The sequence below is a fragment of the Lonchura striata genome, chromosome 1 (assembly GCF_050655825.1).
Source record: "Lonchura striata isolate lonStrDom1 chromosome 1, ASM5065582v1, whole genome shotgun sequence".
NCBI classification, from domain to species: Eukaryota; Metazoa; Chordata; class Aves; order Passeriformes; family Estrildidae; genus Lonchura; species Lonchura striata.
In genome coordinates, this window is record NC_140703.1 from 33,885,636 (window position 1) to 33,899,438 (window position 13,803).

At 42.7% G+C, this 13,803-nt stretch overlaps 1 protein-coding gene across 2 annotated transcripts in view; it reads right to left on the reverse strand.

Annotated features, from left to right (window-relative positions):
• The window catches only part of GDPD4 (glycerophosphodiester phosphodiesterase domain containing 4), a 45,615-nt gene that overhangs the window by 8,924 nt on the left and 22,888 nt on the right, over positions 1 to 13,803 (reverse strand). For both annotated transcript variants that reach the window (XM_021533931.3, XM_085574193.1), the window contains exons 2-9: positions 13,041 to 13,249; positions 12,348 to 12,451; positions 11,487 to 11,580; positions 6,755 to 6,814; positions 4,920 to 5,018; positions 2,688 to 2,781; positions 1,030 to 1,175; positions 447 to 529 (exon numbers count right to left, since the gene is read on the reverse strand). In XM_021533931.3, coding sequence (XP_021389606.1) covers positions 447 to 529; positions 1,030 to 1,175; positions 2,688 to 2,781; positions 4,920 to 5,018; positions 6,755 to 6,814; positions 11,487 to 11,580; positions 12,348 to 12,451; positions 13,041 to 13,223 — 863 coding nt within the window. In that variant the 5' untranslated portion in view covers positions 13,224 to 13,249. The remainder of the gene's footprint in view (positions 1 to 446; positions 530 to 1,029; positions 1,176 to 2,687; positions 2,782 to 4,919; positions 5,019 to 6,754; positions 6,815 to 11,486; positions 11,581 to 12,347; positions 12,452 to 13,040; positions 13,250 to 13,803) is intronic.

The window sequence follows — 13,803 nt, forward strand, 5'->3', positions numbered from 1 at the left end:
ACTATAATGTCCAAATGTTAGTGTTTTTCTCATTCAGTGCCTGTGAACAGCTCATCCTGCACAGAATGTTAGCATTTTATGGCAATGAAAGGCAATTAAAGATCTAATAATTAGGGCAATGCTGCCACAAATCTGAACTCATTTTCTGTTGTAGACCTGATATAACCCTCACTGTGACCTGGAAGCCAGGCTAGATGAGAGGCTTGTTTTTATACTCTGCCAAACATTTAAAACACACTGTAGAAATAACGATTGTTAAATCAATAGCTGCAGCTTATTGACTTGCCTGAGAACAACCATGCCCTACAGCCCCTGTCATCACATGACAGCTGAGGGACCCAGTCCCATCCATCAGTAAAACCCAACTGCCTGGAGCTGCATGTCTCCAAGGACAGCTCTTAGAAGAACCAGCGAATATTCTGTGACATGCGGTGTTTTGCCCTCACCTTATGGTGACATCTGTTTCAAGCCCATCCCCACCATGCTCAATTGTCTTCAGAAATGACATCTCAGTGTTTTCTGGCGCCAGCTGGAAAAAAAAAGCACAGGAGCAGATAATTTTCAAACACACTCTGGAGGACTCTGCAAATATTTTCTGCCTCTTTGTAACATCTCTGTTTTTTATTAAGGGAGCATCATTATATTCCTATAGTCTACTGTATATTTTCTTCCACTTTAGCCAAACCCATTGTGTAGAAGACTAATAGATTCATAGAATGGTTTAAATTGGAAGGAGCCTTGAAGATCACCCTATTCCAATTCCTCTGTCAGGGTAGAGACACCTTCCACTACTCCAGGTTGCCCAGGGCCCTCTTCAACCTGGTCTTGTCCCTCAGGAACATTGTTTTCCTTGTTAGCCCACCCATACAGTGATGCCTTTAGCATGCGGTCCCAATGACCAGAAATGTTTCCCACCATCCACAGATTTAATGGGAAAAAAAAAAAAAAAAAAAAGAAGAAACAACAAAATATAATGATGAAAGTAGCAACACACAGGATGAAGAAATGACATAACTTCTTCAGACCTACCATTGGTGCTCCACGATGTCCAATGAGGGCTGGCTTTGGTCCAAGTGTTCCCATCTCTCTTATGCAAGGAGAGTACATCCCCAGAGGTATCAAGAAAAGAAAGAGAAGGATAGCCAGGTATGGACCAACAATTATCACCTGAGTAACTGAAAGAATTTGAAGGAGGAAGGCTAGAGTTAATCCACATCATAACGTACGAGTCTGCCTCGCCACTTAACTTTTAATACAGCTAAGTAACTTTTGGGCTTTGTCCCATCCCTTTTTACTTTCCATCTTCCCCTACCTAATTTTCACTTTCTCTCTAAACAATACAACCCAAGAAAACAAATTGGTAAAGCAAGGATGAAGGCTGTCTAAGTCAGGACTGCATGTTTTAAGCTTTAATTACATCTCACAATGCCTGAGAGCAAGATATGACCTTATTTCTTTTTTTTCTTTAGATATAATGCAATGAAATCTCCTCCATGTGTAGAAATACAATCCTCAACAGAAGGATGATAATTTTTTTCTTACTCAGATGAGAACAAGCACCATTTTCAAGTTTCATTCACAATGAAGAAGAGTAGCTACCTCTCCTTCAACTATGTTGCATCTCCTTGCTTTGAATACTTTCCTGGTTTGTTCAGATGGTTGGTAGTGACCCAGATAATCCTACAGACCCTGAGAGCATGGATATTGCACCTCAGAGACTTGCCAACTCATTATCTGTGGTCTTCTCTGGAGTCTGTTGACACATTGCCCAAGAGCCCCAGGAGTCCTCCTCAGGGGCCAAAACAGTTCTTCTGAGAAATGAGCACCTATGCACAACACCTCTTTCTTTAATGGGTACCACCATCCCTCTGTGCCAGTGGCTCTGAAGGAATTTGGGCTTACACTAAGATGATGATGTACTAAGCTAGGACTATTTCAGGCAAGGTGGTGTATAATGTCCCTGTGTATTCTCCCCCAACCTCCCCAGCTGCAGTTCAACAAGTCTTGGACGGGAAAAAAATCAGTCCATTCTGTCTGTGATTTTTATTGCAAACCACTATCTGAAGATGGGTGTTAGGTAGATAATTTTGGCTACATGGAGAGACAACAAAAGAAAACTAGACACTCCCAATCAGGTTTTTCAGCAGTTGTTCCTGGCATCTGGCTTTATCCTTACACATTTGGTCATTCTTCCTAGAGGTGGGCAGGAACTTCCCATGAGATAACACCAGGAACTGAGGAAAAAGATATTTTCCCTATCCCAGCTGGCCTCTCTTGATATATGCTAGCCTGAAATAGTATGTCTGACTGGACTAGAGATCCTTTCTGTACACAGCAAGCAAAAATCAGCCACTGGCCGCTTTCCCCTGCAGAGGGCAAAACAAATTTCCACTCATGACTCAGAACATGGGTACTTCTGCTAGTCTCCTCTGCCTCAACATAGATCACTGTCTCAGTATAGGGCAAAACAGTGCAAGGTAACATGCAAACCAGTAACACACTGGGACAGCAACAGGGCAGTGCACAGCCCAAGCCCCAGCCCTACTAATTTCCCTGGGAGATGCAGAACTGGGAAGTCTCCTCCAGCTGGAGTACAGGTGTGGAAGGAAAGGGCTCCTGCATGCCTCTTTTCCCATGCTTGTATATATCTTTTATCATACAGGAAGGAGGAACCAGAGCTGCCATACCTTTCTTATCTGCTCTGATGGCATGAAGAGCCACAGGCCAGGCAAGAAATACCATGATGGCAATTGCCCCTATGTGGAGATAAGGAGCTGTGACCTGGTAAGGAGAAAAAAAGTATTTTGGTCAAAGGATGAACTGTGGAGAAAGATGGAAACAATCCCCATCAGAGCGACAGTCCTCACACCTGGATGGGCTCCTGCTGCAGATACCAGCAGTTAACCACTCTCCCTCACCTGTGTTGGATCCACCAAACACCTCAGGAGTCAGAGGAGAGACGTGCCCCTGATCAGGCCAGGGAGGAGTGTGCCCCAGCCTAAGGAGCGCTCCCCACTTCTTTACCTTCTCCTAAATCAGCTGAAGGGGACACAACTACCCTCCTCTATGAGGACATGATTGCCACTACTGATATGCCATAATCTCTGAACATCTTCCAGTTTAACCCAATACAAACAACTCCAATCCTATCCAGGCAATAGCTATCTCCACACCACACCACACCACACTGCAGTTAAATCATTAAACTGATGTCAACAAACCTGAGAGATAAAATGTGGTATTTACTAGCTGTGGTATGAAGCTAACTACTGTGGTATAATAGAAGCAGATATATTAGGTAATATTGCTGGACACATAGAGTTAATAGATTTGCTTTCATTAATCCTAGGGGTTAAACAAGAAGATCATAAAACAAGAATCACTTCTATGCTTAGCATGAATGCATGAAAAGAGCTGGAAACCAAGCAGAAATACAAAATTGGAATGGTTGTTGGTCTAACACATTTTTCCTAAAACTAGGCAAATTTGAACTAGAAGCCAGTCCATTGTTTTCAGTGCCCTGTGGCAAATATTCCAGCTAGAACTGACAGCTATTAAGGTATGTGCTAGGAAAAACAAACAAACAAACAAACAAAAAACACCAAAAAAACCCACAAACCAAAACAAAACAACAACAACAAAAAAAAAACTTTCCAGATGCAAGCCTTTCCTGTCTCTTAGTCCTGATGCTTGATTTTCTAAGCTGGAAGAGTTGAAGAAAGCAGCAGTCACTGGGACATGTTGCTGTATGTGACACTGTGTGCCCTGGACACCCTATACCAACATCTCCTGACCAGCAGCAGGATTCAGTTGTGCAAGCAGAGGTGCCATCTGAGATGTCCAGAATACCTGAGATAGATTTGCTGGGCTAATGGACATGACACAGTATCTACAAGAGATTCATGTCCTTTGGGACAGCAATGGGAGGCCATGTCAAAGGGCATGGACACCTGAAATAAACAGCACCTTTGTGGAACCCAAAGGCTCTTGTGTCTCACGCTCATCATCCACATCCTCTGGTGTCTGTCAGGGGGAGGAGAAGCTGATGGTTTCTCATTACCTTTGCCAGTGCATAACTCAGTGGTTAGTGAACTGTAGAACAGGAATGTGCAATTAACCACACCCTACGAACTCTACATCTTCAATTCCTCTGCCAGTCCACTTGCATTGCTCTCCCAGCCTTCACAAGAACTAAGGCACTTAGGGGAGAGGTAATAGACCCAAATAGCATAGAATCATAGAACTGTAGAGTGGTTTGGACCCAAAGCAGCTGTGTAGTCAAAGGCTACATGCTTCCTCCTTCCCAATAGAAGTGGGGACCTGGATGCTCAGACACTGAACAGCACTGGGCAGCTCTTACCTCCACCGTCAGATCTGGTGAGAGTTGAGGAGGCCAGCAACTATGAACTCTGACCTCCTGCAACCAGCATTTTGTCCCACCTGACACCAGTGTTCTCCACCTGCTCCCCAAAAACCCAGTGCGCTTGTGCCCTCAGGAGACTAAGATCTTCTGAGTCACAAAAGACAGAAACTGTGCTGTAGCAGCAGATTAGCATGAAGGATGAGGGAGAAAGTTCTTGCTCCAGCAAACCTACCAGCCTAAGGTGTCCAATTTACCTGTCCTGGACAGCTGAAATTTAACAGTAGACTTCTATTTTTGGGGAGGGAAAATCAAAAAGGGCTTTGTATCTTTCCAAACTGAGACATGTTAAATCACACAGTTTGAAACTCAACCTCGGGCCTTGGCTTCCTTTCCCCCAACAGGAAATGTAAAGTCATAATAAGAGTTTTCTCAGAACGAACCTTGCTAACAAAACCACGTGAAAAACATCCACCATACAGAAAACCTTCTGCCAATTGTCACTGAGTATGTCTATAAACAAGCTGCTCTTTCAAATAGACCTCCTTACCCCTCTTACCTGGAACGACAGGCGGACAGTTTTCCGGTGATCTCGCCAGAGTATAGATAATGCAAAGAGGGACGCGATAGAGAAGCCCAGGACAAGAAAAGTACCAATCTGGGCAGACACAAAGAAGACATAAATCAGCTTCAGCATTTCTGCATAGGGTATGCCATTCATCTTAATCACGGTTAATTTAAGCAGCTAGAAAAATTGTTTCAGATGCATGAGATTGACTGTGCCAGTTCAGAGACATCCAACAGGTCTAAAACCAAATCCACAATGCTATCAGTATGGCTGGACTGATCCCGGGAGCTGGGTACTCAACTAAGTCAACTCTCAGGATTCTCTCTATAATCAGTGGAGAAAGAGGAATTTCAGAGGTGATCCATTCCTGCTTGCATTATGATGGAATATGCTTCTCTCTCTATTGATATAGATGGAGCCTAGGTGATTAGTTTACATTAAATCTCTAACCTGCAGATGAAATTTATCACTTCTAAACTCAAAAGTGACAAAGTCCACCCAAAAGGGACAACAACACAACTTCCTTGTTCTATGAGCTGCCTTATAACAGGCTTCAGCGATAACAAACTATCCCATAATTAGGAGATGAGAATTCAAGTTTTAACCCAAAAGGTGAGGCAGTGTCTCAGTCAATTCTTCAGCTTCTTATTTGGTTTGGTACCAGCACTGTGGTAATGGCAGACCTTTCTTGGTAAAACATCTTTCTGTTGACAATTAAAGGTAATTGCACCAAGGCCTTAACCATTCTTCAGGGCATCTTCTACAGATCAATACTTTATTTCTTGCACCAAAGAATGCCTCTTTTTATTTTTATTATTTTTAATTTTTTTTTTTTTTGTTTGGTGGGTTTTTTACAAATTGTTCTACAACTTTCTGGTTCTTCTGGAGCCCATTTTTTAATAGTAAAGATCACACAGTTTCCATTACTTAAATGAAGAAACACAGGATCAAGTATCTGTATGTTCAGCTATTCCCTCCTCCTGCAGCTTTTGCAATTGCATGTCATCCTACCCTAAACTGCATGGACAGAGAAATACTTTTAAATGCCTCACACAGCCTCAAAAATTACTTAAGGAAGATTATTCTAACCCATAATTTTACAGCAAAAAATCCCTGATAATTTGTTTCTGTGTCCTCAAAACTCCTAAAGGCATTTCCCAAACCCTAGAATAGAATTAAGAACTACAGAACAGTATGAGTTGAAGGGGACTTTTAAGATTATCTAGTTCCAGTCCCCCTGCCATGGATACTCAATCAGATTTCTCAGGGCCCCATCCAGCCTGGTCTTGAACACTTCAAGGGAACCACACAAAGACCAAAAGGCATAAAACACCAGGATGCCCTGGAAAAGCCATCTTTCTCTCCTGTGGAGAGAGCAGACACTTTTTCACTATTGCTGGGGTCTGATCCAGAAAGTCATGCAGCGCTTCTCATGAAAGCTTTGCTTTTGACTTCCTGTTACCATATGTAGATGAGTCAAATATAGACATGTTCACCTGAATGAGTCACTGCAGGCACCTTTTAGAGTTAGTGGGGAAAAAAGGGTTTTTTGAGTGTGATTCATCTCATCTTAATTTAGAGGCCTATGACCAGCTGGATGAATTGCTTCCTCAGACGATTCATTTCCCTCCACTGAGTGCAAAAGGAGTTTGAGTGATCAGCTCAGGTGGAGTTACGATTTTCATGGGTATCTCGATCTTGTAAGATTAACCTCTCCCCTCTCTTCCATCTTTCCCATAGTCTAAGAGGTTTTCTGCGCAAAGAAACACCACAGATTCAATTAAAAGCATAAATTAGAGTTACCAGAAAGCCCTGACTCTCCCCACCTTGTGACTCCAGTGCAGGTACAGCTGCTGACCTTCTGCAAGCAAACACATCGCGAGGACCTGGGAAATCAAGAAGAGATTGTATGCATCCTGGTGGAAGGTGCTGACATGTGCCCAAGAGGCACTTCTGGAATTATTTTTGCATTGGGAAGTTACTTTACACTAGGTCTTCCTGCACAATATCAATGTTTGCAGGACAGGTAAATGGAGAGAAAAGTTTAGTGCTACAGTAAAAATGCTTCTGAAATGGCCAAGCACACATCAAGACTCCCCTTCAGGATAAAAGACCTTTTCCTGGGTAACAGATAAATGGGCACTTTGGGATACTTGCTTACAATGACTTTTTGTGAGGATAGACTCTAAAAGAGGAATGATGGCCAGGGTCAATTATTACTGTATAAACCAATACAGCACTAACCTTGACTATTTTCCTTGCATTTATTGTGATTAGAGGCATATCAATCATGGGAGAAAAGCCAGGAAAGAAAAAATGCCCCAGAGCAGCACAAAAGTACAGAGTAGACAGCAAAAAAGGCAATTCTTCCACATTAACCATGGGGAATGCAAGAGACAGGCACATCTTGGGGATTAAATGACTCCAGTTTTTGGTGGCTGGCATGTCCCTTCCACCTGATGGCAAGTTGGAGCCCTTTGGGAGGGTTTTTACAAAGCATGCTGTAAACCCCAGCCAGGACAGTGATGCCTTGAACACCAACAAGCAAGAATAAGGCGAGTCACTCCATGGTTCTCACGCAGAGCTTCTTCACATAATTCCATACCTAAGTGACCAGTGAGTCTGGAGATGAATTTCACCTGAAGAAATACTTTGCTGCTGTGAAAATGTACTCTATTCTCAGGAGTCTAAATGCCTGGGGAAACTTCCCAACCACTGTAAAGGATCATTTTGGGACCACTATCAGGGCTTAGAGAAAAGTATCTGTTAGTAGACATCAGTGCTCCGCTAAAGCAAATCCCTGCAAGACTGTGGGATAGAGGGATTGTATGAAAACAAGATGTACAGATTTGGGGGAAGAGGGTCTTCTCTCCTGAAACTCAACTGCAAGTTATTTCCTATCCATCTACAAACACACTCTCTTTCCAGGAACATGCTGATTTGAAACAAGATACAAGGCCAGGTTGGATGAGGTTTTGAGCAGCATGGTCTAGTGGTAGACATTCCTATCCATGACAGAGAGGTGGGAATTAGATAACCTTGAAGGTCCCTTCCAACACAAATCATTTTACAATTCTATGATAAACTCAACAGCGAATACAAGTGCTTCTTGACATGTTGGCTTCCTTTAATAGAATAAATGCACCCAGTACATGATGAGTAACATGGGAGCAGTTGAAAGAGAACTGAAATACTGCTAAAGATCTTAAATTAGCCCCATTTAAATAACCTATTCCAGGGTGAAAAAATGAGAGCAAAAAACCACTCTGCTCCTTTGCTGCAAGTGATGTTACACCAAGACCTGGTCCTTGCATACAAGAAAGCCAAAGATTTAGAACATTCTGAGCCAGAAGGGACCCACAAGGATTGTCAAAGTCCATCTTCTGGCCCAGCACAAAATCACACCATGATTCTTGAATCAACTAATGAACTAACATGAGTCAGGAACTCATGTTCCTGAGAGCATAGTCCAAATACTTCTTGAACTCAGGGCACTCAGACAGACTCGATCCCATTACTACTTCCCTGGCAAGCCTGTTCCAGTGCCCAAAAATCCTCTGGGTAAAAAACTTTCCCCTAATTTTTAACCTAAATCTCCACTGATACTGTTTTATCATGTCCTCTCACTGGTCTGTCTACTCCAAATTGCTTCCACACACTTTCTGGGATTGTCTAATATAAGTACAAAGGCATGAGGGCTTAGGTGATCAGTATGTTTCTGCCTAATACTCCCAAAGTTAGAGTCAAGGTCCCTTTTGCCAATCCCATCATCTCCCAGAATTTTACAGCCTCCAACTCTTGAATTCTTCTCTTCTTTAAAATGAGGTGTGGAAGTGTCTCCCCTCCACCATCTACCTGCAAAGTGGTGATTAAGGGATGCTTCCTAGTGGCAAGATAAATGAATTCACTGCAATGAGAATTTAATTTCTGTCTCCCTCTTTCTGAATGGCTGTATTGACCACAAGGTTTCTCTGCAAAAGGTGGACAGCAGATGCTCAATTCCTCTCTACTTCAGCATGGGAACTACCTTGTAATCATCTCAATATTTCTGGTGAGGTGTAGGCAAGCTCTGAACCTACACTACAAGGACATGCAAGCAGGAACTTAGACAATTGGCTCCCCTGAAACATCTGCTCACTTAGATGTTCACAGCAGCTGGATTCAGGTCTTTATATTCATCCACTTCATGGTAAAAAACTCGGAACTTGTCTGATACCCCTGTCTCTTGGGAATGGAGTTTTTTGAGGTCACACTTTGCATTTCAGTGTCAATGTACTAATTTGAGTCCTCTCTATGAATGAAGAGGCCACAACACATCTGAACCTCTTCACTTTGTACAGTCATAAGTCACCTCCTCACAACCCTTAGAAAAAACATGGTTGAACTGCAGAGAGCAAATGTTATCTGCTGGGGTTTGAAAGACTAAACAAGAAAATATTTTTCTTCTCTGCTGAGCATAAACAGTTTGTAATTAGACCCCTAGTAATTAGTTTATAATTAATTGTAATTAGTTGAATCTTTTAGCCCTAATAGGGATGAGAAAATTGTCTTGGGGAGCAGTTGAACAATTGAAATAATTGAAATTGATTGTGTGAAAAAAATAGCAATGATGCATGTGGATGAAGATCATATTTGTCCAGTTATTGCTTTCTTGTGCAGAATTTTCTTTGGCTGGGTCACTTAACAGCTTCATAAAAGCAAGAAGCAAATGGACCTTCCCTGCAGGGCTGTTCTCAGAGCAGAGGAACCTCTGAAGTTTCTCATGTTGTCGGATACCATCCAGACTACTTGCATTCTTTCAGGTTTATCCATGCTCACCCTTCTGAGGAAGGCAAATGTTGTTAGCCTTAGACAGAATTGAGAGGCTTGAGAGGAAGAGGATGATGTAGCTATGTAATAAAGAGTAGGACCAGGACTGAACTAAACCAATTGCACCTCATATCCTCCATCTTCCTTTCCAGCTTTACTTTGCCCATCACCTACCCTGATAGCTTGCAGACATCACATTCATGGTGACAAAAACCTGAAAATGCTTAAAGAAAGTCCACTGCTTGGACACTGGCTGGCATTTGGATCCAGACAGAGCATGACCGAGCTGACAGATCAGCCCCAAGGGTCTTCAGGCTCCCTGAGCCCAGGAAATCCTGTAAAGCCAGTTTCTAGCATGGGCTATGGTGCGTTAGTCTGATCCTGAGGTCAACTCCAGATCCACAGCCTGCTGAGGTGCCATCTCAGTCACATGGGCATCTCTGGCAAAGCTCTGGGTTGCCAAAAGTATTGTAACCACCAAACTACCCATACTACTCTATGGCCCCTGGAAAAGCCAGGTAGGCTTTGCTGAATAATAGTTCATGAGCCACCGTGGTGTTACAAAATCCTTGTAATTAATTATTGTTGTTAGTCCCTTTCAGAGCTCAGTTAATCCACATGTCTTACAATGCTCTTGATTGTTGTGGACATGAACAAGCACCTGTCCTATTTATCACTATGGGGTTTTTATCACTAGCACTAGAATAAAAGTTCTATTTATTTGTACTTCATCAGGAAAAAAGGGCCCCAGAAACCAATTATGTTAGGTACCACACAGACAAAGCCTGTGGTTCCCTTTCATGAGCAATTTACAGAATGACTGTATGATGCCACATCAGGGAATGGGTAAGAACAGCAGGAATGGATGATAAAAGCTGGTTGTCTTGGTCACAGAGGTGAGAAAAAGCCACAAACTCACCTTCAGCACCTGGCATTTCCAAATGAAAGTCAGAGCAGGCATGGGACTGATGTGAGCCCCAGTGCCTGGAATCAAAGTGAATTCTTGGCCTATAGCTCTGGATGAAGAAGGTGGAAAAACAGGTGCAAATCTGTGTTTATTTGAGAGCTTTCTTATGAGGGAAATAACAGAGGAAAAGGATGAATAAATAGAAATTTTAGGAAAATTTTGGGGTTGGTAGGTTTTCCTAACTAAAGCAGACATTATATCAGAAAATTTCACAGGATTTGGAAAAGTGAAGATTCCAGGAACCTCTTTCAGCAAAAAGTGACCACAATTATAGCTTCTATCTGGAGAAAATCCTCCAGCAAATCAGAGTCAGTCGAGTGGAAAAGTTCTGTTCTCCTTCCTCTAGTAGAACTTTTTATCCAGCATTAGAAGAATAACTCAGCTGTGATGACGTTTTACCACTGCTACATGACTCAGAGCCCCGTATTTCCCTGCTGCCAAAACAATTTTTAGTTCCCCCAAATCTAAATCCAGCCACTGCTGGGTCAGTTTTCCTTGGGTTCAAGAAGGAATTGCAAGCATTTATCAAAGGGAAATCATTGAGAGAAATCACAGAAATGGCATCTGGCTTGGAGACTCCTGAGCTGATACTGGTCATTTGCAGGTAGATATGGGGAGAAAGTACTGTAAACACTCATTGTGTTCCAGATCATCTCCCGACTTTCACTGTCCAAGGATCACATGGGGGACTAGACTGAGCTTTGGTCTGACACATTAAAGCCACATTTTTGTTCACCTTTCAGGACTACAAATCAAGGTCAGCTCCAAGGAGCATTACTCACCAGTAACAGTGAGATGTATGCGAACAAGACTGCAGCCACAATCAGGATAACAAGAGACCAGAGGAACCAGAAGCCCAGGTTCCCATAGTTATACCTAAAAATAAACCAATAAAATACTGTAAGAATGTTTTTTGTTAGCACCTGGACTACAGAGGACCAAAAGACCTGTTCCTTGAAATTCTGAAATTTCCTAGGCAATAAAACAAAGAAAGGTGGAGGAGCAGCCTACACTGTAACATGCAAAAGTGATTAAGAACCTCCTTCCCCAAATCTCTGATTGTATTAACCATCAGACTAAAACACATTATTATACCTTTCCTTCCCATAATATTTGAGAAGCTTTAATTTAATTTTAGGGGCCATATTTGCATAAATCTACGTAGTACAGAAGGAAACAGAAGGAAAAGATGTGCATACATCCCTGATGATTATTTCTTACTTTTGAATTTGGGAACATAGAATTCTCTTTCAGTGAGATAGCTGATGCAATGCCTCTGATTCCAGCCACTACATTTCTTCACATAGAATTGGGGAGAAAAGGAAGGAAGAAAAGAAAGACTCAGAGAAGGAAAGAGTTATTTAGTCCCTTGCATTCACAATGTTTGTGATGATGATTCTCCCCTTTCTCCTAAATTCACATTTACACCCAAATATTGTACCAAGCAAAGACCAAATCTCAGCACCTCCAGAGTCACTGGACATTCAATTTGGATGCTGTAACCAAGAGTTTAAGGTGCAAATCTTTGCTTCATTACTAAAGTGCCCTGTTGCACCACAGCTGCTCTGGATGGTGCTCATCCCTTCCCAGTCATCCTAGTGACATGCCAAAGGGGTTGGAGAAGAGGAAAAGATGTTACTTACCAGTCAAAACTGTTGTAGTCATTTTTACCTTCACCCCACGTGTACAGAAAGACCAGAGAAAAGCAGAAAGCTGCAACGAGCAATGGGAAAAACATGCATTCCCGCTGGAGAGGGAGAGGAAGGACAAGCAGTCAGAGCTATGGCCAGCCCACAGCAATCAAAGGGTAGATTCTTTTAGGCTGTCCCTAAACATATGTAGCTTGGTGTTGGAATTCCAACTGAAGTAAATATGGAGAGGAATTCCCATCCTTTCCCTTGTAACCAGGAAAATGTCCTTAAAAGCATACTCTGCATTACTTGTTCTCAGGGAAAACTCATTACTTCCCAAATGAACAGGATTTTAACCACCTCACATGAGAGGAAATTGCAAATTGAGCAACCTTCCTTGCAATTCTTACTGCCCACCCTACCTAAATGTTACTTCTTTAATTTGATTCTATAGCTTTGAGAGGTTTCACTGGCCAGGAGAGGTTGGTGCAAAGTCCACATTCATCAGCTGTATGGTGGCACAGGCAAATTGAGCCTGCCACAGAAGCAGCAATACATCAAGCATTTAGAGCAAAACCTAACAGCCCAACAGATCCTAGTGGACTCCAACTTATATTGGGCTGGGATTCCATGTCATCAACCCCTTGTCTGCTTAGACCTCCCTGCCCCAGTACAGAAATCTCTGCTGACTTTGATCTCACTTACCATGTTGCAGCAGCATTTCCCAGGCTCGGTCTTTTCGCGCTGGTACCGCTTCCAGCGGCAGCTGTAGAAACCAGCCAGGCAGGAGATGAAGGGCTGGTGCTCGTACCTCTGCAGCAGGCTCCGACGGACCACCTTCAGCTTCCCAAGCTTCAGCCTCTTGAGGCTGCTGGGACCGGCCTCCATCTAAGTGGCTTTAGCTCATCTTCCTCCTGAAACAAGAGCACAGGTTTTACAGAGAGACTGTTGGGTAAGCTTCCCATAAAGGAGAGAAAGCTTTCCCAAGCAGATGCTCAGACCAGCAGGAAGCCGTGCTGAGGACATCCCACCTAATTTTAAATACAAAAGTGAGATGGCCAGCTGAGAAGGATGGTGACAGTCAGTGGTGCTACTGGTTATAACTTAGGTGCTCTGAATCACCTTCGATGCTACCTCTGCCTTCTTTTGGCTATACGGAAGGTTCTGGGAAATGAATTCATTAACTTAAGCACATTTCAAAATATGCCATAAGAACCTAAATCTAGGATTAGCTATGGGAATTATTCAGCATCACTGTGACCTGTTTGAAACATGTTATCAGTTTAACTAGCTCATGTAAAAAAGGCACTAAACCTCCCCAGGTACACAGCTCTCTTATCCTGGCAAAACCGCAGCATTGCAGAGACTGATCCCTTAAGAAATAATTATTACCTGGATGAAACAATGTTACTTGGAACAGATTTTAAAGTGTAGAAAGACCAGCTGCAAAAATGTACATGTGGGAGAT